At 44.0% G+C, this 27,985-nt stretch overlaps 1 protein-coding gene across 4 annotated transcripts in view; it reads right to left on the reverse strand.

Annotated features, from left to right (window-relative positions):
* Positions 1-27,985, reverse strand: part of CSMD2 (CUB and Sushi multiple domains 2) — a 607,752-nt gene that overhangs the window by 181,858 nt on the left and 397,909 nt on the right. For all 4 annotated transcript variants that reach the window (XM_082686557.1, XM_082686556.1, XM_082686555.1 and 1 more), the window contains 7 exons: positions 23,699-23,837; positions 22,464-22,651; positions 21,526-21,714; positions 21,181-21,297; positions 14,539-14,754; positions 12,931-13,119; positions 8,089-8,258 (listed from right to left, as the gene is read on the reverse strand). In XM_082686557.1, the coding sequence (XP_082542683.1) occupies positions 8,089-8,258; positions 12,931-13,119; positions 14,539-14,754; positions 21,181-21,297; positions 21,526-21,714; positions 22,464-22,651; positions 23,699-23,837 (1,208 nt within the window). The remainder of the gene's footprint in view (positions 1-8,088; positions 8,259-12,930; positions 13,120-14,538; positions 14,755-21,180; positions 21,298-21,525; positions 21,715-22,463; positions 22,652-23,698; positions 23,838-27,985) is intronic.

Here is a 27,985-nt window from a genome sequence, read left to right on the forward strand (position 1 = left end):
AGGGATCTATGAAATGATACTCTGGGACTATGTTCGGCAAAACCCAGAATATGAAAAATTCCACTGGGCAAGTTACCTGACTTCCTCAACAAATAAATTACAAGGGATGGAGGAAAAAAAAAAGATAGAGGCAAAAACCTATAGATTAAAAACCATATGAGACAACCAATGCAATGCATGGGTCTTATTTGGATCCTGATTCAAATAAAGTGTAAATTTAAAAAAATATTAGGACATTTATGAGATAATTGGAAACTTGAACATTCATTGGATATATGATGATGTTAAGAGAGTGTTGTTAATTAATAAAAGTATAATGGGAACAGGATTATTTCCTTAATTTCCAAGCATTATTCATTCTAACTCATTAAGGACAAAAATGTTCATAATGTGTCATTATGATAAAATATTCATTGCGGAAAACTTATAAAACAGAAGAACACATAGAAGATAAAAACAACTTTCATAGCATGGAGAGTAAGGAATAACATGGAAGACATTAGGAGAGGGAAATGAAAAGTGAATTGGGGTAAATTGGAAGGGGAGAGGAAGCATGAGACTGTGGACTCTGAGAAACAAACTGAGGGTTTTAGAGGGAAGGGGAAGGGGCATGGGTGAGCCTGGTGGTGGGTATTAAGGAGGGCACGTACTGCATGGAGCACTGCACATTTTGCATAAACAATGAATCTTGGAACACTGAAAACATAAAATTAAATTTTAAACAAAAAAAATTAAAAACGAAACAAAACAAAAAAATAACTTTCAGCACTCACAACATTTTGGTGACTACCTTTCCAGGCTTTGCTCTATGCATATTTTTCCTTATATATATTTATTTCTTTATTTTTTTATATAAAAACAAGATCCAACTATAGATACTATATGATGACCTGCTCTTTCACTTAATATAATGTGCATATTTTTTGAAGCATTAAATATTTTCCCCAACGGCATTTAAATAACTGCAGGAATTTCCATCATAAAATTAAACCAACCCACACTGTACTTATTCACACATCATTGTCCAGAATGTGTGCCCAGGCAGATAAGGGACATTCAATAAAAGTATGATAATTAAATAAGCCAACGTTTTCTTCTAGAGTACTTTTGTCTTTAAGTCCACCTGGAGTTTATTTAGGCATGATAGGAGATACAAGCCTACTTTTTTCTCCTTGGTTGACTAGCCATTTAACCAAACCCTATAAACATTCCATCCACTGCCAATATTAAATTGACTTTTATCACATATACAGTTATACATTTGGTTTTGTCTGTCAACTTTCTAGTCTATTCTATTTCTATTTGGTACCTATTTGTCTTTTCCTGTGTATGATCCATATCATTTAAGTTATTATGGCTTTATAATATACTTAAATATTTAGTAGGGCAAGTCCTCTTTCATTTGTCCTTCTTTTAACTTAAAAAATTTTATTCCCCCTTGTTTATTTTTCTAGACAAACTCAAGATGAACTTTCTTAAACACACACACATACACACACACACACACACATACACCTCTTGCTCCCCCCTTCCAAAAAAAACCCCCAAACAACTTGTATAATTCTGACTGATTAACATCATAGGTATGGGTTAGTAAGAGAAAAAGTCCATCTACATGATACTGAATCTTCTAACTCACATATTATCATCTGGCTCCATTTAATCAAGTTGTTTTGCAAGTCTCTTGGTAAAATTCTCTATTTATTTTTGGGTATTTTTTATTTATATTTTTGCAGTTGGAATTGGGCCTTTCTCTGTATTTACTTTAACAGAATACAGCTTGTCTATAAGAATACTTTGATGGTCCAGATGGGCCTTTGTCTACATTTATTTTCTAACAGAATATTGCTTGTCTATAAGAATGCTTTGATGGTCCAATTCCTCATTATATACTGGGGATGGTCTGGTTTCTGAGAAATCCAAGAGAATCCATACACATACGTTAACAACTAAACTTCTTCCTTTTTTTCTTTCTCTAGTAGATGTTTTTATTTTCTTCATCTTCATTGCAGTATAATTGACAAATAAAAATTGTATATAATTAAGGTGTACAGTTTGATATTTTGATGCACATGACCATTACATCTGATATGACAGTTAGCAAGATGGCTGGCTTCAAAGTAACTACACTACAGGGACAGCTTTGTCCACACAGTTACAAACAAGCAACATTCCCATGGACACATGTCTGCTTGTACACATGCTTGAGTTACTTCAGGGCATATGCCTGGAATGGAGAAGCTGGTTGCTGGGAAGATGCATCCTTAGCTTTGTAAGATATTGCCAGATTGCTCTCCAAGAGTAATATAAATTTAATCTCTCACTGACACTGTATGACAGCTTTCATTGCTTTGTATCTTTGCCAACACTTGGTATTTTCAGACATCTTAATTTTTCCCAATTTGATGGGTGTGAAATGGTATCTTGTTTTAACCTGTATGTCTTTGATTATCACTGAGCTTAAGCATCTTTTCATGTGTTTATCCATAATTCTACTTTCCTCTTATGTGAATTTCTTGTTCATATCATTTGTTTATCCATGAATCTGAAACCTCCCTGCATTTCAGTTTGAAGTCCTTCAAAATAATATTTCATACTTTTCTCAGTAAAGATTATGCATGTTTTTAAGACTTATTCCTAGGTGTTTTATAGGTTTCTCTTCTATTATGAATGAGATCTTTTTTTCCCCCTGAGTATATTTTAGTTGGTTGCAGACACATCAGCCACTTTGCTGAATTGTCTTATTGGTTCTGATAGTTAATCTGTCAATTATTCTATATATTCTAAATAAAGACAATTTTATATATTCCTCTCTAATTTTTATAGTTTCTTTGTTCTTTCTCTGATCTTATTGTGATGGCTTGGATTTGCAGCACAATGTTAAATACTCCTGGAGATAGCACAACTCTGGTCTTGCTCCTGACTTTACTGGAAATCCTTAGGAAGTTCTATCATTAGAATAATGTTTGTTATAGGTGTTGGTAGGAACTTTTTAAAAAAATAAGTTTAATACAGTTCTCTTCATAGTTTTGAGATATCTTAAAATCATGAATGAGTACTGAATTTCATCATGTGATGTTTCGGGGTGTACTGGGAGGATGATGTATTTTTGACTTCTAATGTTTATAGGATATTAGGTTAAACCACGTGAAGTTGCCAATATGTGACCAGCTTTGACCTACAGGAATGTGTTTCATAGGGTTTGCCTACTATTGTAACACTGTGAGCTTTTCTAAGATTGACAAGTCCTCACATTCCTGGAATCAGTTCTGCTCGGTCATTTTTGCTTTCATACACAGCTAGATTCAATATGACACTGTATGTAAGGTGCTTAGATCTATGATCATATATGACTGATCTGATAGTTTGTTCTTCTATGGCTCTTATTCAGTCCACTATCAATATTTCTACTTGCCTCATTTAAATAAAACGATTGAGGAGATAGATGTCAATTTTTCTCTTTTCTGAGCCAGTTTAATCGTCACAGTATTAATTATTCCTTGAATTTTTTTTTTAGTTTACCTGTAAAATAGTCTATGTCTGGGTCCTTGAGACAGGATATGGGGGAGAAGTCAAAATTTTTAAGTTAACTATTGGTTTATTCAGATTTTTATCTTTTCTTGATGTTAGTACTTCTTAATCTGTCAAAATGTCCATTTTACCTAAGCATTTAGATATCTTAGCTTACAGTTGTTCCTAAGTATTTTCTGATTGTTTCACAATATTGAGATCATCTTTAACTATGTTCCTTTTTCCATTTCTAAAATTATATGTTGGTGGCTTCTTTATTCCTTGATCAGTCCTGCAAGGTTTGTATTTTTTATCTATTTTTCAAGGAACCAGTTGGTTTTATTAACAATAGCTATTGTTCTTTGGTTGTATTTTTTTCAGTCATTTTTGACTTTACCTTTAAAAAGGCCTCTTTCTCCTACTTCCTTCAGATTTATTGTTATATAATTCATGCTACCCAAGTCCTTATTTATTTTTAACCTAGGTGATGCATCAGAGATTAACAGAGGTATATTGAAAACTTCCACCATGACTGCAACTTTATTAAAAAAAAATTTTTATATTTCTAGCAGTTTTTATTTAATCTATTCATGCTATGTTATTTGGCACATAAAGTTTGTGGATTGATTGTACATTTTATTAACATAGAAGAATCCTCATTTTAATTTCCTTATGAGGTGTGAGAGAAGTTCTCAAAGTCATCTCATAATAAACCGATTTCATTTTTCTGTGCTTTACCCTCTTCCGTTCATTGCCTCCATCCCATTTTTTAATTGGGTGATCATGTTTCTCATCTTTATTTAATCCTTCCTCATCTTGGATCGCTCTATTTTCATTAATGCCTATTTTTGTGTCATATTTAAGATTCTCCCAAATCCTGTTAAGAATACAAAGTAGGAGCTGCTTTTAAAGTCTTTTTTCTTCATCGCTTACAGAGGGGCAATTAGCTCTCACTCTTCAGACAGGTTCCCTTATTCTGATCTATGGAATATTTACACACTTTCAGTTAATTTTCTTGTTAGCACACCACTGCAGAGGGAGCATAAAAGAGGGGAATGGAAATGCCCAGTGGTCTCTGGAGGGAAGCAGAGGGATTTCGTGAGAAAAGGCAAGAGGCTTCCCTGTTCCTGGTGCTGAAGTGCGTGTGTGTGTGTGTGTGTGTGTGTGTGTGTGTGTGTACCTCTTTTCTAATGCACCTGACCACTCTTGTTAGGCACCAACCAAGACGTTGCCCTACTTCATCTGGCTTGCCAACAAAAGCCACATGAAACCCAGAATGTTCCACCAAGAGGGAATGGTGGCTCTGTGTGGTCTCTCAGACTTAGTACTCTTGCAGAGGAGCCAATGGTGTGGACGTCTGGTCCCTGCCAACAGTGCCATGGCCTGTCCTCGGCTACGGGCTCTGCTGCTGCTCTGAGCTAGGTGGCTGGAGATGCGTTTTTCCCTCTGGTTTCTGGCACTCCATCCACAGTCAGGATATCACTTCGCTTACATGAATAAAAAGTTTGATTAGGCCCTTTCTCAATCTGAACTCTTTTGATATTTTATTTGGTAAAAATTCCTTTAAGTGATACGTGAATGGTACCCTTGCCTAATTTTCAGTGCTGAGCCACAATCCTCTGTTTTTCTGTCCTTTTAAACATTCCGGCGGGGCCCCGCAGAGGATGCCATTATACATATAGCCATATGCTTCATTTGCCACCTTGAGCTGGAAGTTGTCTTTCCATTCTATTGTAATTTAAAGGCCCTTCCTGTCTTGCTGATGACAGGTCAAAATTTTGGTAGGAGCTAAAATAAAAGCAATCAGTTCTGGGAGAGAAGCTGAAGTAGAGTAGGGGTATGGTTTAAAGAATTTTCACTTATTAAAGGTAAGAAACAGATCAGGGGTCACAAATGTGAGCAGAGTTATCTTGTGGGTCAGAAGAACAAGTCTACACAGACAGTTTGGAGAATTGGTCAGATACATGGAATATTACATCTTAGGCAATAAATAAGGTGTGGAGGAGGTGACAGGTCCTCCTTGGTTAGGAGCTTAGGTGTGCATTGGGGTTTCTCTGGAGAGACAAGAAAGTCCTCAGGATTAGGAATCCACCAGTGCTTTGGGTGAGTTCCAGCTGGGCAAGGGAGAGATATTCTGGGACCTGACTACCGCTCTGGGTAGCTCTTGCACACATTCCTGTCAAGGTAGACTAGAGTGACACGCTGGCCCAGCAGTGCCATGGCCGCTGACGTGGCTATAGGGCCATTCTGAATCCTATTTGGAAAACCATAACTGTGGGTGTGTCTTCATTCTGAAATAGTTCTGTACCTGTTCATGTTCCAGGTTCTCCACCCTGAGGAGAAGACTTAGAAGAGGAAGGGGTTCTAGGAAACAATCTCATCTCCCTGGGTGCTTTGCCCTCCCTTTCCCAGGCCTTGTTCTATAGAAGTTCTAGGGGTCCTGGGGGTCCTACAAGTGGTCTTTCAGCCAGGTCAGAGATACAGCCTTCTGAGGAGGATACACCAGAGGCCTGGCCACAGGAGGAAGAGGGCATTCTTCAACAAGAAGGCAGAACCCACTATTAGGAAGTTGGGGGGTAGGGGAAGCTAGGCAGGAAAGTCTGGAACATCCCCCTAAAACACAGGCATACATCCCCCTCTCTCCACAACCTTGCAGGACTACCTGGGGTCCTGCCTCCTAAACAAGTCCTCCCTGATCTCTGACCTGGGTTTTACCGCCTATGTCTCTCCCTTCTTACCCCAAATGCCTCAGAAAGTCTCGCTTCTGTCTGTTAAGCTGCTCACCTAATCCCTAACCCCTGCTCACCTGGATGGGGCAGTTGTGTGTTCTCACCTGTCAACTGCGTGTTAGCTGCGTCTCTGAATCTAGGCCACCATGGGGAAGAGGCTCAGGCACCAGCCATTACTCCGTGTGACCTCTGGCAGCCAAGGAGCCCCCTGGTCTCATCAGGCCAGACACATAGAACTGTGGCTATGTACTCCCTTCAAAACCTGGAACTTAGATGTCTCCAAAAATCCTTTCTCTGTAGGCCTGAAAACAGCCTTCATGCAAGAAGGACTCTGCATTTCATCAACTCCATCTGCAGCCCCGGAGAGAGGAAGTCACTCTGGCCTTGCTGGGACCAACTATACCCTCTGAGGCTCTAGTGTGGACGATGAACTCATGGATGGAGAGAGGCGAGGTCTGGGGGCTGCCTGAAAACACGGCCCTTGGAAATTATAAAATCTTGTCTATTGTTCACTTAAAAGGAGATGCACTGCTTTTCTGTCTGGGGAGCTAAGAGGTTGCAAAGTAGAATTAAGAAGCCAAAAATTGGGCCCAAACCCCGCTTGACCACTTAGCATGCATATTCTCTTCTATGTCAGGTGTATCTGGTCCCAACCAATCATCTCATGGGCCAAGGATAATTAGGTAAAAGTGAGAAACACTTTCCAAACGCTTACGCACATGTATGCAAGTGCGTGCGCGCACACACACACACACACACACACACACATTCTTCATTGAACACATGCTCCAGAGAGTGAGTCAAGAATAGCATCTTTGCATAAAAAGCACAGTTCACTCATCATATCTAGAGAAAATCCTAAGGGATGGGATTATTTAATGCTTTCTCTTCGGGTTCTTCAGAGTAGTGACCTCTCATTGTTTTAATGTCAAGACTTCTCGGGCTGCAGGCAATAAAACTGTATTAGGATAAGCTGAAAAAGGCTTTGGAAAAAGTTTCTTGGCATAGGATGAAAATGAACACACTCTCTGAGATTTTCCTTATAATCCATTTCAATAAGGCAGCTCTTAGAGAAACTCTCCAGAGTCTACTCTTTGATTACACACATACTCACACATCATATATGACTGGAGATACACACGGATCACATACATACAAGGACATGCAAATCATTATGTGTGCTCAGTGTTGTAACAATCCCTTTTCTATAATCAAGTCCCGACACCTCTTTGTCTGACATGTAACTTGAATCCACTTTCTTTAACCCTGCTGCCACACATGGGCTGTCACCATGGCACAATGAATTACTAGTCTTCCAAAACATATACTCAAAAATGTCCTCAGGTGCACACACACATAAGATACACTGAGACACGTATGCACACACACAGGTCCCTCAAACCAAGCTAGTACGTAGACTCAGATTCACATACATGCAGAGATGTACACATAAAAGGATTTCCATAAGCAAGTATCTACACAAATGCACATGCATATTCTATCAGCTCTTCACTGTCCAGCTTGATGGTCAGAGTTCATGATGAAAAACCTGACCCACTGGCCCCTCAAGCTGAATTTATGATTATTTATCATGCAGTCAGCCTGTTCTCTACCATATATGTATTTGAGAACAGTCAGCTCCGAAGCAAACTCGAAAGCCACATTCTTAGACTCTCACAGACCTTTCTCCTTTGAGTTCCCACTTTCTTCCAGATGAATGAGGACAATATCCTGGAACTCAGAAGGGAAGATGAAAGTGTGGGCCAATCCCACAGAAGTAAATGAGGAGGTGCTCAGCACACTGCTGCCTACTGCCACTTACATCTCCTATGAGATCTATTGGTTTTACCTTGAGGACATCTCCTTCTGACAGTTCGAATGTCCTGGCTTTAAGCTGAATGCCCTTTCCCGGCTGGGTCTGGATGGAGTAGATGCATTCGTGGTTGTTATTGTAGTTCACAGGAAAGTTGGGGGACAGCAATGTGCCCTGAGTGCCCGTGACTGAGTTCCCACACTCAGCTGCAAAGAGAATCACAATAATCACCAATTAACCCCCATCAGCTAAATCCAGAAAAGAACTCACAGTGCTGGAGGACCTTACAAGGATGACACATTGTTTGCCTTTCTGCCTGCCCAAATGCCTGGTTATCTGTCCATTTGCCTGCCTGTCTGGAGGACTGCTTATCAAAGTTTTTTTTTTTTTTTTTTTTTTTTAACATATCTGCCCACCTGTAGTTTTGCCCTGTTTCTTTATCTCTCTCGTTCTGTGGGTCTGTCTCTCTTCTGCAGGAATAGAAATGAACCCACCAGGCATCCTTTACTTTCTTAGTGGCATGAGGCAGACCTTCTCCATACCTGTTCATCTAGTATCATAGCAACACAATGACTGAGGAGGATGTCAGTGCGGTTGGGGGTGGTCAAGTGAGGAGAGATGAATCCTTTCAGTATCAGAGGCTAGAAACTCAGAAGGGGTCAATGTTGAATAATTATTGCTAGCATCTTCCAAACTTCAGTATTAGTCACAAGGACCAATCCCATAAGGTAGGCATAATTATCATCCCTGTTTTAAAAGTCAAGAATCTGGTACTTAGAAGTTCAGATCAAGTCTCTCCTTTTACCAAGAGGAGGGGGCTGAGAATTCAACCCTCCTGGTCCTGGACTTTAAGGCCACTGAAGCTTTGGAGAAAGTTTTAGCATAGACCCACTGAAACCCTGTTTCATTCAATAGCTAATGAATTCATAGCTTCCTCTCGACATCTTTTTCTCCTCCTCCAGAATTAGTCCTTCTTTCCCCATTGTTCCCGTACTTTTGTTTATAGCAGTCATCACATTTTATTTCCCCATTTGTAAACATTTCTGTCTCTTCCTGTTGATCCTTTGGGGCTGGGTCCTAGTTCTGTCTCTCTGCCTCCATTCAGTGCCTGGGCGGGGCGGGCATGAGAAGGTGAAAGGGGAGGGAGCTCAGTGGCAGGGCATGGTTGCAGAGCCCCTCAGCTGTCTCTCTAGGGTCTTTAATAGTTGTAAAGTCCTCCCTCCCCACACTTCCCTGGATCAGAGCGTCTGTTGTATTGCACCCTGGCTGCTTGTTACTTGCCTAAAGCCCCCACTCGAAATGTAAGTTACTTGAGGACTAGGGTCATGCTTAATGAATCTAAACTTCCAAGGCTTAGCCCAGATTGTCTGTAAAATAAATATTTGTGAAATGAGTGAATGAATGAATATGGAGGACACAGACCTCAGAAGATGTACAGTCCTAAAAATAATTAGGTTCCAGAAGGATGAAAATACAAGTCCAGATGGCAGGCACATTACTTGTCTGGACATATGGGGAATTGGGAGCACATCTTGAATCTCTGAGGTTGATGGTAGCAAGTCTGCTTTCTTGAAACCATCCCTTGGTGTCCCTATTCTGGGCGCAGTCATTGGTAGAAGGTTGTCCCTGAGGTCAACCAATAGGCTATACAGTTAACCCTAATTGTCCTAAGTCTGATATATACTAGGCCAAGGCAATATAGATGGGGATTGTGACACAGGGACATTCAGAGCTGAGCCTCTTGTGGTCTTGGTTACACCTATGTGTGTGTTCTCTTGTCTCCAAGGCTGTTCTTAGACCTCTGAAGACAGTGTCTGTGTCCCACAAGTCCTTACTTTTTCAGTGGGCCCTACTCCCTGAGCTCTGGCCAGTTCAGGACAGCTTCACTTTCCTAGGAGTTTATATAAGCCATTCCCATGCACTGAATGTTTGTGGCCTCAGGCCAAATCCATACACTGAAGCCCTAATCTTCAGTGCGATGGTATCCCGAGGTGGGCCCTTCACAGGTGATTGGGGTTAGTGACCACATAAGCTGAGGAAATGACCAGAGCCCTCTCTCTGCCTTGTAAGGACAGCTGCTATCTGCAGGCTGGAAGAGGAACTCGACTAGACACGGAATCTGCTGGTACTTTGATCTTAGGCTGCTTGGGCTCTAGAAACATAAGAGGTATCTGGTGTTTAAGCCACCCATGATATTTTCCTAGAGGGGACTGATCATTTGTCTTAGAGACTGTCTGCAAAGTGTCCAAATGCACATAATGAATGTGGTGAGCTGGGGCATAAGACTAAAGTGATAGCTGTGGACAGGCACCATGCGGACATTTTCTGGGGGCCTGGAGATGAGGGTGGGGATTTGGGGAGTGGGTGCTGAGGACTGTGCCCCTGTATTACTCAGTCTTGTCACGTGGGCAGCACCCTGAAGCAGTTTTCCGTTATTTCTGGAGTCACACACTATTGCTACTCAGCAATCCCTCCAACTAGGGAGAGGCATGGGGAGCAGTGGGATAAGATGGACTTTGGAGACAGACAGCTGAGTTATATCAACACTCTGAACCTCGGTCTCTTCATCTCCTTCATCTGGGCATTAATAGCATCTGTGTAAGACTACAGAGAATAAATGCATGAGATTTTATGATTAAACAAGTGAGCATGTGGGGACTGGTTAGCATACAGTAGGCTCCCAATAAGTGTGATTACTCCTCTTTTTCCCCATTAATCCCAGGTGAAACTACTCGGCTTACCTGATTCAGAGCCCTAAGTGCCTGTGTTCTGGGGCAGGCAGAAAGCCCGAGAAGCTTCTTAGGAAGTGCGTTCACAGCATCCTCACTAGTCCTGATGCCTCTTGCCCTCTGCCTAGTTCTTAAATTTGGCTTCCCTTAAACATGGGCTTTGGCATGTTATTGGACACCTTCCCTGGCCTTGGCTTCCTGCACGATAGCTCTGGGGCTCCTGCTGCCCCAACATGCTCGTCTCCTCTCCCCCACAGCCCAACACCTTGATGAGGAGAGACACAGAGCTGATAGCTTCAGATGGGGCCAGTCCTTGGCCTATCACCAGGGCCGGCCTCCCTGACAGGACCTTTGCCTCAGGCACCAGGGAAGGTACAGGAAGGTAGAGGGACATGACACTTGCTTCTGGGAGAGTTTCCAAAGTAACAGGGGAGGTGAGCAGATGCACTGAAAAGCTAAACACAGGCATCAGTGGAAACAAATAAATGTTCCGGAGAAACAAACAGTCATATGCACAGGAAAGTCCTGCCACTGACTGAGGCATCTGTGACTTCTGTCATCCTCATCAGAAGAGGTCTCATTAAGGAAAGGGACTGTGCCTTATCCATCAGTCTGGGGCTCTGGAGGCAGAGGGTTCACTCTTCTCTATCATACCGGGACTCCCAAGGACAGGGCCATGTCTCCTGCTGCAGACCAGGACTCTTGGAGTCAGGGCTGTCTCTTCCGCATGGAGTCCAGGGGCCCCTAAGGTCAAGGGCTATGTCAACCCATCACACCATGAATTAGAGCCCAAGGCTGTTCATCTCCTTCACAGCCAAGAATGTTTCCTGGTAACACTGTATGGGCTAAGTCATCCCATTTACACCCACAGTGCCTGTGGCAACTGGGAGCATCCCCAGGGTGGGCATTCCCATGAAATCTCCAGCCCGAGGCTCTGTTGCAGGGCTGGTGGTAATTAGAGGTGATTATAATTGCTGTGCATTATTAATAACACATGAAACAGAAGACAAATGTAATAATGAAAATGTTGTGAGGTGTCATGAACACACAGTAATTGGAATAATAAGTTAAAGAATGAGTTTATGTAATGAGATCAATGAGGCAAGAGTTTAAGGAGTGTGTGCATCTGTGGTCCCGGATAATCCCATTCAAGAAAATTTTCCCCCAGACCTACTTAGCTGAAGATGTTTTCCTGGAGAAGGAAAGAGCTGCTGGTGGCCAGACAGACACTGAACGTGGGGGAACGTGTAGGTCTGTATGTGTGTCTCAGTCAGGGTGGGTGGAGGCTCAGGGGTTGGTTATGGGAGAAAGGATAAACTTTGGGATGACTTAACTGGCCAAAATGGAAATCTGCATCTATTGTTTTAATGTTTGCCCTCTGGGACTGTAAAAGGTTATTGGTTATTGATAAATAACAATAAAAAGGTTATTGGGAAAATGGTGATAATTACATGGCCCCCCACTGGCTTATGCAAATTATGTCAACTACTCTGGAATGAAGCCTGTGAATTGCCATTGTTATCTGTTTTATAAGCCAGGAAGCTGTGGTGGAGGGGGTTTGGTGGCCTGCCCAAAATCTAACAGCTGGTAAGTGACTGAGCGGAGACCTGACCCTGGTGACTGTGCAGCCCCAGCCCTGTCCATCTTGCCAGCCTGCTTATGACTGTCCTTCGCTGAGCCCCAGGCTCCACAGAGAGGTCTCTGGCTGGGCTGACCTCATGGCCCCTGTTGCAATCAGCACACTGCGGCTTCTAGCTCTCTGGCATATTGGGGTTTTACGCAAGATTTTACTGTAATGCTAACGGTGAGCATTCATCCAGGCTGTGTTCCATCCGGCCCTGTGTGAAGTCCTTAGCGAGCAGAGCCATCAGCCTTACAAATGAGGACCAGCAACTGTCCCTGCTCCCTGGATATCACTCTACCTCCCCACCCCCCGGGGCCCGGAGCTCGGAAGAGTCTTCTTCAGAGCCTGGCAAGGAGGTTAGGCCTCCCATCCGAGGCCCCACTGCAAGCAAGTGTGTGCTAAGGCAGTCCCCAAACCCAAGCCTGTTGGCCTCTGGGCCCGCGTGTGTTTCACCACCTCACAGCAATTGACTAACTTTTGGCCCACCCCATTAGTGAAGCAAAATGAAAGCACGTGACCACCTACCAACACACCTTGGCAGAGGCGAACTCCACAAGCGCCGTCTGCCCCCCAGGCACGTGATGCGGGCCGTGCCCTCCAGACGGTACCCGGGGAAGCAGGAGAAGATCAAGGTGTCGCCTACGCCAAACTGCAAGCCCTTCCGGATGCTGTAGGCTGGGACCTCAGGCTCCTCACAAGGCTCCAAGTCATATTCTGGAAAAGGAGCAGGAATGCTGGGGTCAGAGACAGAATATGGAAACATATAGACACAAACACCAGGGAGAAAAGGGCCAGAGATAATGACAGACAGAGGTCAGAATACATACACACTGGCCCACAAAAGGTAAAGAGAAAAAAAAATGATTATAAGAAGAACAGAGGCAGAGAGACACACAGTGAGGTAACACCATGCTTCTGGTACTGGGGATGGCTCCCCACTGCAAGCAAAGAGAGGACACCGAGTTTCCTGGAAGCATCCTTCCTGGAAGTATTTATGAGGGTCCCTGTGACTTGACCTTTCCCTCCTCTGACCCTTCATCCCCATATTAACTCCAAGCCTCAGGGCTCAAAGACTTTCCTGCCTCTCTCTCCCTAGGCATTGACCCAGATAAATTCAATCAGCTTGGTTCTAGAGGGTCAGAATGTATGACCCAGCCGAGGTCAACTTATATTGGGAGAAAGAATCCGAATGCTTCACTCAAACTCTGTCCCAGCAATGCTGGTGCTGGAGGCAGATGGCAAGCATGATGGAATGGCACTTATCACCCAGGGATCAGCCCAGTACCTCTAGTGAGGGCACAGAAGTGACAATTTCCATTGTCCCCAAAGGTATCTCCCTTCTGGGGCACAGTGCCCCAGGGCTCTATGTAGTAAAGAGAAGGAGGTTTCCTTAGATGAGGGGAGGCATAGTGGCTAGATATGTCCCTGGCCATGACCTGGCCAGGCCCATGGCAGATGGCTTCTGTTGGAGGGACAGCGTGGGGTTGAGCTGGGCCACATCCCAGTTCCTAGAGGCCAGATATCTCTTGCCCATCCTGGGAGATCCCATGGGATGAGTAGAGACACTCTGGGAAGCAGTGGGACAAGAGTGGTGGGGTACTTGGGACCAGAGCAGTGAAAGGGTCTGCTTTTCTTCCGGAATGCCAAATTAAAGAGCTTTCTGCATAGGATTCTTAAACACAGGGATAAATATTTTTTACTACTAAATAAGCATTGGTGAAGAAGTCCCCAAATAAGACTCTAATATGTTCATTTCAAATCCCTTTCTTCTTCTTCCTCTTCTTTTTTAATTGCTGGGGTCATGAAACAGTGGAAGTGAAATCAGCAGAAGAATCACGTATTCCTAGGACAGGAGGGGATGTCCTAGTCCAACCAGTTATACTGGTGATTTTCAGAGTGGATCTAAAACACCTTCAGGGAAGATTCCCCCAAACACCTGCTTCCCAGCCCATCACAGGGAGGCCTCATTGTATCTAACCCAACAATCTTTTGCTGCAGCAAAAGTGAGGTCATTCTCCCAGGGACTGGAAAGTGGATCAATGTCCATCTGCTGGGAAGACCAGAGGCTGGCAGCAGAGGGAGAGGCAGAATATTCTGCCATCTCCTCCCCCAGGGGACCCCAACGTGCTTTACCTGCGAAGGTGATGTTGAATCCTTCGTAGGACATGGAGAAATCAGAAATGAAGCGGACCTGGGCAGTGAAGTTGCCATAGAGTCCAGCGCTGATGGGGGCCGGCAACCGTGAGCCGGTCAGCTGTCTCAGGGGCTGCGAGAAGCTGCCGTTCTCGGTGATGAGGAGGTAGTCGTGGCCACTCTCCAGGTGGAAGGTGTGGAATGTAAAGAACACACCTGTCAAGAGACCGGAAGGGTCCGGGTGACAAACTGAGATGGCTACAACAGCCGCAGTGCGAGACAGGATTGGCACAAATATTTCCAGTCCATGGACGTCTACCAGTGGGTTGGGGTGTGAGCATGCACTGATAGTCACATACAGGGGAACCAGAACGAATGCGTCTGAATGATCCAGAATATGCCATTTGCCCACAGGTCAGGGAGAAGGACACCGCCTTATGGTTGTCAAATTTGAAAGATTTATGGCTAGGTCTGTGAGAATGCTTCATAGCCTTTCACTCATTCACAGATTCTCTCATTCATTTCTTAACAAGTATTTGTATATCTGACAAGTGCTTCCTCTGGGCTAGGATCCAGGGCCAGGGAGGAGCAAGGGGATATACAAGACATTCAACAAAGAGCTACAGTACAGAGTGACAAAAGCGCTATCAAACATCATTCAGAATGTTCCGGGGGCAGAATGGCAAGCACTAAACAAAAGCGATAATATTCACTAACATTTCGGCACTAAGTATCTGCGTGGCACTATGCTATGTGTTTTATTGCCCTGTAGTTGGCCCCTATCAATTGGTAGAGAAGATCTGAAAACCCAGTTAACCCCACCAATAACTCATCTCCATTTTACACCCAAGGAAACTGAGGCACAAAGAGGAAAGGCACGTGTCCAGGGTCACCCATCTAGCAGGTGGCAGAGCTGGGATCTGGGTGCAGTCTGATTGCAGGGTTGTGTAAAACAGCTCCATGACACTGCTTCTCCCACTACGGAGAGAGAACAGGCAGGAGGGGTGGCCAGGTACTGAGATGGGTCTGGTGGTGAGAAAGATGGGGTGGTAGGATCTCAACACCCGAAGCAGCTCTTGGACCAGATCCAGATGGCCGTCTGTGTTTGGGTGGGCCTGTGTGTAAATGCATGCCCACTCACACATCAGCACGCCCATGGGCATGTATGCTGTGGGCGTGCTAAGGGCAGGTGCTTGGCTAGACTAGGGGGGCTGGATTCACTTGCTATTCAAAGTCCACGGACCAGCAGTATGGGCCTCGCCTGCAAGCTTGTTAGAAATGCAGAATCTCAGCCTCTGTCATAGACCTTCCAAATCAGAATCTGCATGCTAACAAGGTCCCTAGGAGATCTGTAGGAACATTAAAGTTTGAGGAATACTTCTCTAGATAATTAGCGACAAGTTTTTTGATAAATCATGTTTGGGTCCAAGCTCTCAATGCTAAAATATTTAAAATGTTTTCATAGTCTTGCTTCTCTATGGATGGGACCTGGTAAGCCCAGAGTTTTGGGGATTCTATGGGTGGGGGCAGGGGAAAGAGAAGCCCATAGAGGTGGTGGAACTAGGCATGCAGCTTGTAAATGCCCTGTGCCCAAGCGACTATGTTACATCTATGGACCTATTTCCTCAAGGGAACAAATCCTAAGCACCTACTAAGTGCCAGGGCTGGGCTAAGCAGTGAGAAAGATCTCTCAGTTTAGTGGAGGAGACTGACATATCCATAGTGAGAGCCCAGAATGGCGGCACAGAATAAGAGTGCTAACTAAGCCCGGAGGGTTGGGAAGACTTCACGGGGTCAGTCTTTGACAGGATGGGTATGAGCATTTTGGGGATGTACAGGTATGTGTGCCCACATGTATCCTATCCTCCTCCCAACACATCAACACAGGTGCACACGAGAAACTGTTCTCAGTCTACAGTGCTTGGGAAAAGGCTCGGTGGAAATGTCTTTCCCTCCTGGTAAAACAAGGGTTGGGTAGCGAGTGGATCAGACACAGTACAGGGAATTGGAGTTGATGAAGCGCTAAGCCTCGCACTCTATTCTTCAGCGTGCAAACACAGTCCCTCCATAGGAGTAAACATTTGGCTGGCATTCTAAGGATGAGTAAACAACTGAGATGAAGCCCCTGGGTTTCCCAGCTGTGCTGATTGCTTGAGGCTCTTTTGGTCATTGTGAGAAAATGAAGACATTGTCACAGAGGCCCCATGTTGGAGTCTGAATCCAGATTTGGTGTGACAGATGCACACACAAACTGATACTTCACTGGCGTGATCATGTCGAATCCTATGAAGGATGAGTACCACGCCAGGCAGACATTCAGAGCTGTGGAAAAAGCGTGGGCTTTGGGAGGGGGGAGGGACCCAGACCTGGGTCAACGGCCCATCTACCAGCTGAAGGGTCTGGGCCGAAGTTGCTCAAGTGTGTCCTGAGTTCTAGTTTCCTCCACCATAACATGGGGATGATAGCATCTCCTCATAGGTAACATTTAATTCTTGGAGTGAGGAACAATTAGGATAGCAGATGCAGAACCCACAGCATGGTGTCTGACACATAGTAGGTTTTCTTTTTGCTCAGCTTGTCTAACTCCTAGACAGCCTTATGGATTGAAAAAAATTTCACTTCTGGGGTCTCAGCAAGGGCCCATTCTTTGGACTCCTGAATTAGCCATTCCTTTGGCTGGGAAGTTGAATAATTCTGAATTTCATAGAGTTCAAGTTTCTCCAGCTGTTCCTCTGCCTGCTGGGGATCAATCAGAGTCAGTTACCTAATGGATTTGTTAGCCTGAGATACTCTTACAGGCATTGCCCTCTACAGAAGGGTCTGAGTTCAATTTAATTCTATTCATATAAATATTTCTTGAGTTCCTCATGTGTCAGGCATAGAGCCAGAACCTAGGGAAGCTGCAGGAAACAAGGCAGACATGTCTCCCAAAGGGCTTGGAGTCTGTGTGCGGGGAGCAGGAAGGCACAAAATCATGTGGGAGCCCACGGAGGGGAGCCCAGCTCACACCCAGGCCTCGGAAGAAAGGGTCTGGAAGGCTCATTATAGGAAGTGAGTTCAGAAGATGAAGAGCTGGCCACACAAGAGGGGTGGTAGAGATGGTGCAGGAGGGAAAGTGTTCCAGGGAGAAGAACAGCATCCCAAGACACAAAGCTCTAGAGGACAACAAAAGTCTGGGAAGTTCTAGGAACTGAGAGAGCTTCAATGTAGCTAGGACTTAGTATTTACAGAACTCAGAAGGAGGCTGAGAAAGGTGAGCAAGGGCTATAGGCTCACACCAGCTATTTTATAACTTCAAGCTTTATACTAAGGGTCTGGTAAAGCCTTTAAATGGTCCTAAGGAAGAAGTGACCGGGTCAAACATCAGTGACCCTGTATTGATTCTCTGCCTGGAACACCTCTTGTCCTGGCTAATACTTGTTCATCCTTGAAGACTGGCCCAAGTTTCAACTTCAGGACACCACCTAACCAAGCCCTAGGGTGGTCACTGGATGTTTGCTACCCTTATCCACTCTTGGCCATGGTACGTTAGATGGACTCTAATCTTCCTGAAGGCAGGCAATGCCAAAGTGGTTCAATGCCAGGTTCATGCCACTGGGTTTTCCTAGCACCAAGTTTAAGTGCAAGTATGACATAAGCATTTGCTCAATATTTGAATCGCATTGACTTCTAGACAAAGACACATATAGAAAGGCATAGAGAAACATACCCCGCCCCCCCATGATTACAGATGCCAGACAGAAAGAAAATCACTACTACTGGGGGATGTTCCTTTAAGGATTATGAGGGGCTACCTTTCTTGCCCTCTTGATGCCACAGAGGAGCTTCTGGCTCCCCTACTGGCCCACTCTGGCCAAGACTTGCTGGAAACAGCTCTGCAGGATGAACAAGGATGCTGCCCTAATCCCTCCTCTCCTCAAGGAGAAGGGGACAACCAGGCCTCACCCTGACTGCCTGCAGGGTCCTTTCTCCCCAAGAAGCTGCATACCACCCTAATCCCAGTTAGGTCAGGCCTATTAGAGGAAAAAGTGAAGTCCTTAAGCACACGTGGGGAGACTTTGAGTGACTTTTCTTATAATTTTTTTTTTTACACAAATACTATAGTTTACATGTAATATTTTTATTTCTCAAAATTAGAAAAAATGGAGAAGATAAAAATAAGAGAGTAGTGGCACTAATGTCTTGAGGTATAACTTTTCAGATAATTTTCTGTACACATATCCTGGTTTAGTTTTTATAAACTATGTTCTTTTGGCAAACATCTCTTTAGGCTTAACAATGTAATACAACTACACCTGTAGGTCTTTATTTTTTAAACTTTTTTTATTTTTAAAAAATATTTTATTACTTTTATTTTAGAGAGAAAGAAAGAAAGAAAGAGAGGAAAGTGGGCCAGTGGGAGAGGGAGAAAAGAATCTTAGGAAGATTCCATGCTCAGCACGGAACCCAACATGGTCCTTGATCCCCCAATCCTGAGATCATGACCTAAGTTCAAATCAAGGGTTGGTCACTTAACCAACTAGGCCACCCAGGCACCCCTACCCTGTAGGTTTTTAAATATTCTCTCACATTATGGCTTTTCATAGCTGCACAGTGTTGCATTATATATAGGTATCATATCTTTATTTAACATTTCTTCATTGACGGACAATTCAGTAGCTAACTAATCCTCCAATTAGTAAAGTATTTTAGGAAGCACCCTTGCAGCTAAATCTTGATGTACAGTTGTACATATTTTTTTCAGATATATTCCAAGGAGTGGAATTGTTGGGTCCAAAAGCACATATATTTTGAAAACTTTTGAATCATATCATGGAACCATCATCCAGAGAATTTCAACCATTTTATACAATGTCAGTGCTGAAGAAGAATATTCATGTCTGCACACTGTCTCCCATACTGTTATGATATTCTCTGCTGACTTGAAAAAAGAAATGGTATTTCATTACTGGTTAAATTTGCATGTCTTTAATTATGAGTGGGGTCAATGTCCTTTCATCTCTATTTCTTCTACTCTGAAGCATTTATAGCTTTGCTCATTTTACAGGCCTAGAGACCAGGTGCGTCTTTCTTTAGGATTTTTAAGAGCTCTCCATGCATCAGGTTGGTAATCTTTAGTTGATTATTTATGTTGAAAGTAATTTTGTCCACTTACTGTCTGAATTTTTTATGGCCCCCCCCCTTTTTTTTACGTAAATCCACTCAAAGTTTTATTTAATCAAATCTTAAAGTCTTTGCCTTTATGGATTCTGCTTTTAGTATTACTCTGTATAGTACATCCGCACCTGGGGTTAGATTTTTATGTTCTTCTAGTATTGGAATTTATGTGGTTAAATGTATGAGGTCTGTTTGGTTCTTTTCTTTTATTCCCAAGTGTTTAAGTCTAGTGTTTAAAAACCATTTATTAAATAATCAATCCTCTCTTCAATGGATTGGAAATGACACTTTAATTATATACTACAAACTGTCTCTCTCACACACATACACAAGTGTGCATGTGTGTGCATGCACAGTCTCACACACATACACACACATAGGACTTTACGTCTGGACCTTCATATGCCTGCATTGGTTTGTGTGTCCATTCCAATACTCATACCACATTGTTAAAATTATTTTAGCCAAAAACATTTTACTATCTGAAAGAGTTACTCTTTTAAAAATTTTTCATGGCTTTTCTACATGTTAATTCTTCTAGATGAGAGGTTCTTATTCGAGGGCATGCATCAGATTTACTAGTGAAGTCTTCAGAAATCAAAAATGCCTGTTTTCCATCTCCAACATGGAAAATCAAAACATCTACAGTGCAGTCTAAGCATTAACATATTTGCTACAGTGCAGAGGGGTTAAGAACTGTGACCCTGGATGAACTTTAGAATAAACTTCTGAGGATAGAAGCCATATGTGCCTGGTTACTGTTTATTCCCAGCCCGAGTCTGCCACATGGGTGGCATTATTCAATTAATATTTGCTGAATCAAAGACTATATTATTTCCTGTTTATTTCTAACCAGCACCCGTCCTTTGAACTTGGGTTTCCAAAGATTATTCATGTGAGGGAAGTTGAGGTAACAGTCCAGACTGGTGAGGAATATGAAAACATGGCATCTGAGGAACAGCTGAGCTATGTAAGAAGAGGTTCACGGGTCCAGTGTCTGAAGGGTGAACATGAGGAGAGGGGGAAGATGGATCCTATTTTCCTCCAGCACACAGAACAAGGAAAAAAGTTTCAGGAACATCTAATAGGCTATTAGGAGGGGTCAGATCTATCAAAAAATGACACCAGGTGCCTATTTGCTGAATGTGTTGGCCACCTTCCCACTGCTGGGGCTGTTTAGGCAGGTGTGGTGCCATCTTGTCGGGAGCAATTAGAGAAGATTTCTGCATTATGTAGGGTTTCATAGCTGGTAATTTCTACAGTACCTTCTAGCATGAAGATTTTAGATTCTTAAAAATATTTGTGGAATGTATTCTGTGATTCAAAGAGATGGGAAGCTTATGGGAGTATTCCGGTTGAGAAAAATTCAGACCAAATGCTGAGGTCACTACATAGGGAGATCCCCACTGAGGCCACCTTGACCTGGAGAACATGGGGTTCTGACCATGTCACAGTCCAATACTTGCTCCAGGCCTAACCACTCACCCTTGCCATGGGATGTTTCAATAATCCAGGTACAGTTCAAGTTGTTGGGGTAGAAGTCAGGAAACCCTGGTGATAAGATGGTCCCACTGGAGCCTTGAATGAAGCCACCACAGAGTGCTACAGGAGTAAAGACAGTGTTGAAAGATTGGAGTGGCCCAGGGAGCTCCCTCACACCACCCTATATCCCCATCCCCAACCAATCCTCCTGGGAGCTGCGGAGCCATCTTCTCTCAACCCTCAACCCTCACTAATGGGTGGGAGAGTCAATGCCCCTTCTAGCTCCTGGTCTTCCACAGCAGGAAAGGAATCCACTACCTTAGCACCCCTTTGCAAGGTGTGTCTCACCTTCACAGCTGGGCAGGGCCCGGCTCCACTGGAAGTTAGGCTCACACTCCAGGGGCTCTCCGTCACTTAACGTGTAGCCTGAGTCACAGCTGAAGGTCACTAGAGCGCCCACATAGAAGTCATTTCCATGGCGCTGCCCATTTACAGGGATCCCTGGATCCAGACAGTGGTCTGACTGCAGTGTTATAGCTGGAAAAGAGAGCCCACAGCTGGAATAGACAGCTAACCATCACCACAGAAGGACCCTAGCTGGCCCACAAAGGGAGGGAGGAGAGAACCCTGATTTACAGAAAGCTGAGGTTGTCATTTACCCATGTGTCAAGTGTGGCTGTCGACATCTGCTAAGACATCTGAAGACCTGTTTCTCAAAGAAAATAAGCTGATTCTAGTATTTGTCCATCCGTCCATTCATTCAATTAACATAAGTTGAGTGTCCACTATGGTTTAGACACCATGCTAAGTCTTGGGGATACAGACATGATTAAGAACATGGGGCTGCCCTCATAGCGCTCTCGACCAGCACTTTCTCTACTGGTCTACAAAGAGTGGAAGGGACATCCATCTTGTTCAACTGAGGCAGCAGAGATGGATGCAGAAGGCGATGGGGGAGTGAGGGTGAGCGAGAGATGCTATCACATTTCAGCTTCACCATCCTCAAACACTGTCCCCAGATAGCCCAGCATGGTGGTTCCCAGTCACCTGCAGGTAGAAGAGGCTTTGTGGTATGTGGGTCATCAGACTTCACTCTTTCCAAAGGCTCCCCTCTGAGCTCCTATGGGCTCTGACAGATGCTGAGAGTAGGCGAGTGCCCCCCAGGAGCACAGGCTGAGGAAGCCCCTGGGATCGGGCCAAGTTGGGGACCCACTGCTGGAATAGTCCGTGGTCCCTGCACCCTCCTCCCAGCCCACCTTGTCATCTGCCTCCCTGCCAATACTCACTCTCATAGCGGAGCTGGAAGCCGATGTCTGAGTGACTCTTATCGGTCGAGAAGAGGAGGTAGAGGTAGTTGCTGGTGCTGATGAGGAACTGGGGGACCTGGGTCCCATGGTAAACCCCGATCAAGGGTGATGAGTATGTCCGCCCATCTCGAACTTCCAGAGTATCATAGTTGACCTCGGTTTTAAATCTGCCAAAGATGGGAATGTAGACTTCTTGAGAAACCTGAGGCTTATTAACTTGCAAATGAAAAAAGGCCCTACCTGGCCCAGGACTTCAGAACAATCAGATTTTGGCAGGCTGGGACATTTTAATATAATCTGCACACATTCATTAGTGATAGGAAAGGGCCTTCTCCACTACATTTAGCCTCTCCCCCACCTCCGATGGCTCGGCACTCTCTCAGTCCCCCCTGTGGCTTGAGCCAAGACACATCTTCAGACTTAAAGGAACGACTAGTCTCATGGGGGGGGGGTCAGAATGTTCTAGGCCAGAATTCAGTAAACTATAGCCCAGGGCCAAATCTATTCTATAGCCTGTTTTTGTATGGCCTAAGAGCTAAGAATGGTTTTTTAACATTTATAAAGTGGTATGTTTTAAAGAAAACAGAAAATATGCAACATATAACCACAGGTGGCTTACAAAACCTAGAATATTTACTATTGGACTCTCATGGAAAGGTTTGAGCACTGCTATTCTAGGCCATGGATGCTTTGTCTGGAAGAAGTTTCTGCTCATATTTGGGTGGCTACTTTCCCCACTGAAGGGGCATGCCTGGGGTGGGAACAGGAAATGCAGCATATGAGCAGGATTTGGGTCAAAGGTCAGGAAGCTGCCTTTGTATGCTGCCAATTTTAGAGTTATACTCCTCAGATGCCAATGCCTGCTTCAACATCTGATGGTGTCTATCTGCCCACTCTCTGTCACTGGGTGTGAGGGGGACAGAAGGGCTCTGATATCCCAAGTGATACCCTACCCACCCTTCTGTTCACTTCTCCGGTCATGAACAACACAAACCCCACTACTGAGGTGAAACCAAGGCCAAGCGCAAAGCCCATATGGCCTGTCTCCACCCAGGGCAATTTGTTCCAAAGTTCTCTGACTTTGCTAACATTTCAGTGAGCATGCTGATCCTCCGCCCTCAACCCCAGGCTCCCCTCCACCACCACTCCTAAGAAATCTACCCACCCCACCCCACCCCTGGCTCTGTTCCCTCCAAGGCTGTGGTTGCAGGCACCTGTCGAAGGTGATTTTGATGGGGTAGCCTGGCTGGGCTTCAATCACCCAGGCACAGCTGAGGGCATCCTTGTAGAAGCCAGGCCAGCCCGGGGACAGGATGGTGCCACTGGGCGAAGTCAGATGACCACCACAGGGAGCTGGGGAACAGAAGGGAGAGAAACAACTTTCTTGTGTTGGGGGGGACAAATGAACAAACAAATAAAAACTCTCTCTATAAAATGTTATCTGCCAATAAGTATTGTTTTTGTTTTTATGGAAAATTACATAAACTATATAAACTGTGAGTTCTGTCTTTTGGGACCTTTATAGACATGCTCAGTTACATCATTTGGACTTTTATTAAAGGCCAGAGGGGAGAAATAAAAATAATCCTTTAAACAAAGTCTTCTGTCATTCTAGGAGGGCTGAAGTACAGCTAATATTTGGGTTGCACTGGTTTTTCCTTTCCTCTTTGCTCCTTGCATCAGGCTTGTGGCAAAAGCAGAGATCCCGCCACCTCTGGCACGGGCAGTGGGCAGATCCCCAAGCTCAGCTCGGAGCTCGGCTGTGACCTACTCCACTGTAAGTTCCTTGAGGGCAGGGGCCTTGTTCATGGTCTTTCCAAATTTGGAGTCCCCAGCATTTAGCCTAGAGCTTGGCACACAATCACCCCTTCATGGCAGGAATCAGTAATCATTGCTTGAATGAATGCATGAATGCATGGAAGGATGAATGAATGTGGTTCATGGCAGGTGATTCCACAAGACACTGGGTAGTGCAGACATGTTTCTGATCCTGCTCCGCCTGTCCTCTCAGTCCCTTGGTCGGTCGGTCTCACTCTTCCCATCCCTCAGCTTCCTGTTCCCACCAGCACCCTTCCTTCACCATCGCCTCCTCCTACAGCTGGACCCTTGGCCCTTGCGGTGCTCATCAGAGCGAGCCCTGTCCTCCTTCTGATAGGTGGTCAGATTTCACAGTGCATGCCTTTTAAGTTATCTTAGGTCACGTGACCACTTTGACCAATCACACGAGAGCGGTAGTGGCGCACGTTCCGCCCATAGGAAAAGTTGAGGAGCTGGCGCCAGATTTGCCATTTTCTGCCTCGTTGATGGTGAGAGCAAGTGTCAGGATGGAAGTCCCCTCGGGCTGGGCCTTTAAGTGACAAAGGGGCAGGGCCCCTGATGGCCAGTGTTAAACATGCAGCTCAGGCAGCCTATGTGAGTACCAATTCCTGTTTTTAAGCCACTGAGATTGGGGGCTTGTTTGTTAACGCACTCTAACCTTACCCACCTGGTACCTCCCCAGGACCGACGAGGAGGATGCCGGCACCAACCACCACCCACACTGTGGCCATCGTCACCACCACGGCCATTCATGGACTCACAGGGACAGTCATGCTCACTCTTCACAGAACACAAATCCTGCAAGGGTGGCGCTATTAATCTCCCCCATTTTACAGCTAGGACAGGTTTATGGAGGTGCAGCAACCAGCTCTGCTTTAGTTGGTGATAGAGCCTGGACTCGGACCTAGGAAGACACCATAAATCCAGAGATCCAAAACTAAGCAGCCTTCCACTTTTCGAAGAACCCCTGTGTCCTTTGAAATTCCTTACTATGGAGCTATCAGATGCCAAAAATGTCCTAAACAAGACGAGGAAGAAAATGAAGAGCTACTCAGTAGTTGTTTTTTTCTGCAGGTTTTGTTGTTGTTGTTGTTGTTGTTTTTTGTTTTTGCATGTTTCCCTAGTTAATCAGTTTCATAACACAGGATCAAATATACTGCACTCTTCCTCTCTCAATTCTATGAACTTCTTGGAAAGACTGAAAATAATTGTCAACATTCTTTTTTAAAAGACTTATTTATTTATTTTAGAGAGTGAGGGGGGAGATTGCGGGGGGGGGGGGGGGAATCCCAAGAAGACTCCCACTGAGCACAGAGCCTGACAGTGGGCTAATCTCACCATACTGAGATCATGACCTGAGCTGAAATTAAGAATTAGAGGCTCAACTGACTAAACCACCAAGGTACTCTGATTGTCAAGCATTCTTAACAGAGTGTTACATTAGGAAGTTTAATTAATCTAAGAACAGTAATACAAATGATATGAGTAGAAACTCATATCAATGACTTACAATGCTACGTTATGTGTATTATTTCATTTAAAACCACATAACATTTATGCAGTATTATGCCCATTTTATAGATGAGAAAACTTAGACTAAGTAGGCTAAGAGACTAGATCAAGAAGTAATGAAGTGAGAGCTGGGATTTCACTTCAGGACCTCTGTCTCCAAATCCACCTGCAGTGCATAATGGTACTACAGCCACGGCTGGCAGCAATGAGCTCACTGGGATTGAGAGTTCACTGTGCATCAGGACTTGACGAGGATTATCTTTGTGACAAATGCAACACTAAAAGACAGGTACTATTGTTATTCTCGTTTTGTAGGTAGGGATTATCACCCCACTTTTAGTAAGTTAAGACATGGAGAAATTAAGTAATAACACAGCATTTATAAAAACATTGAGGGAGTAAATTGCACAAGGGTATTGTCACTTCCTGGGTAACCCCAGTTTTTAAGACCCATCTCTGCTCTCACTGAACCTGCTAGTACATTCCTCTCTTTGTCCAATGGACAGGTGAGACCTTGGAGGTGTGTGTTTGTAGGGGGCTACTACTCAGTCCTTGGATTCCCATGCATAGCCTCAGTAGGAAAAGGGACTCTCTCGGATTCAATTCAGCACAGGCCCAGCCTCTTGGATTGTGGACTGTGATCTCCTTACTTACTTTCCAGAAAACTGTAGATCACATGGTCACTTTCTGTCTAGGCTACCCTCCATTCAGTGCACAAATCAATTTTGTATAGTTTATTTCAACTTAAATAAAATGTGAATTTTGTTAAAAAAAAAATAACAAAACCCTATCTAAAATCTCCAGATACGGAAACCCAAATCCTGCCTTTGGTCACCACTTTGCTTTTCTCTGGTGTATTGTTTTACTGCCTTGCTGGTTCTTCTTTTCTCCTGCTCATGTGCTGCTCAAACGACCACTCTATGCATTCAGTCCTTCATATTCTCTGGTTCATCTTCACGGTGACAGGTGTCAGGCCGGGAGGAGTAGGCAAGGATCCTAAATGCAATGTCTCCTTAACGATTGAAAAGATGCTCAGCCTCATTCTAAGGGAATATATATATTAAAACTGCAATGAGAGAATACTTCTCATCCATCACATAGACAAAATCTGAGTTCAAGGACACATGAAACTCAGGGAAAGCAGGTATTCTAGCACCTTGCTGGTGGAAAATGTTGTGCAAAATGGCACAACTCCTGTGAAAAGAAATTTGGTAATATATAGCAAAATTCCTATGCATTCACTCTCTGACCCTGCTTCTAGAACTCTATCCCAAAGATATTCTTGCAAATCTATGAAAAGACATATATATGTACAAGGCTATACAAAGCGGCATGATTTATAGTAGTAAAAGGATGGAAAGAGCCCAAATGGGAGGCAGCAATAGGGAGCGGACTGAATGAACTGGAGTAATCAACAAGATGGACGGGCAGCTGTAAACAAAAATGAGGGATAGTCTATATAATGTCATGGAGTGGTCCCCAGAATATATTAATAAGTGAATAAAAACCAAGGCAACGAGGTAAAAAATAATCCCATGATTTCATTTATTGTAGAGAGGGGTGGGAGACACACACACACACACACACACACACACACACACACACACATTGACTCATATTATAACAACTGATGAAAGAATGAGGCCCAAACTCAAGATTATCTATGGAAAGAAGGAGGGAACAGGGTGGAGAGTAAAGGAATAAAAGCTAGACTTTCTCAGAATATATCTTCTTTCAGAGGTTTAAATTTGGAACTATGTAAATATTTTTCACAACTAAAGAGAAAGATTTAAATTTGATAAGCAAGCTCTCAAAACTCAAAAGCAGAGCGAAATAAATGAATACAGTACTGTGTCAGTTGGTGGCATAATCGCACATGAAGAAACTAGCGAAAGAGATTTTAAAACACAGCCATCCCTAGTTGGGTCTAGGAATGAGAGGAATTATAAGTAAAACAACTTAAACCATTTTCAGTAATCACACTGATGTAGTGGCTGTGTCATTCTGTGAGTCTTGGGTGTGCAGTAGGGAATGGGAAATCATGCTGATGTTGTAGGGAACTGGAATTTTCAGCAGGAATGAAAACAGGTACAGATATGACATGAAGAAAGTAAAAAATGAAGTATTCTTACATCTGAAATGAAATAAACCCATTATGCATTTTTATCTTA

The sequence above is a fragment of the Mustela nivalis genome (genome assembly GCF_964662115.1).
Source record: "Mustela nivalis genome assembly, chromosome: 10".
Classification (NCBI taxonomy): Eukaryota; Metazoa; Chordata; class Mammalia; order Carnivora; family Mustelidae; genus Mustela; species Mustela nivalis.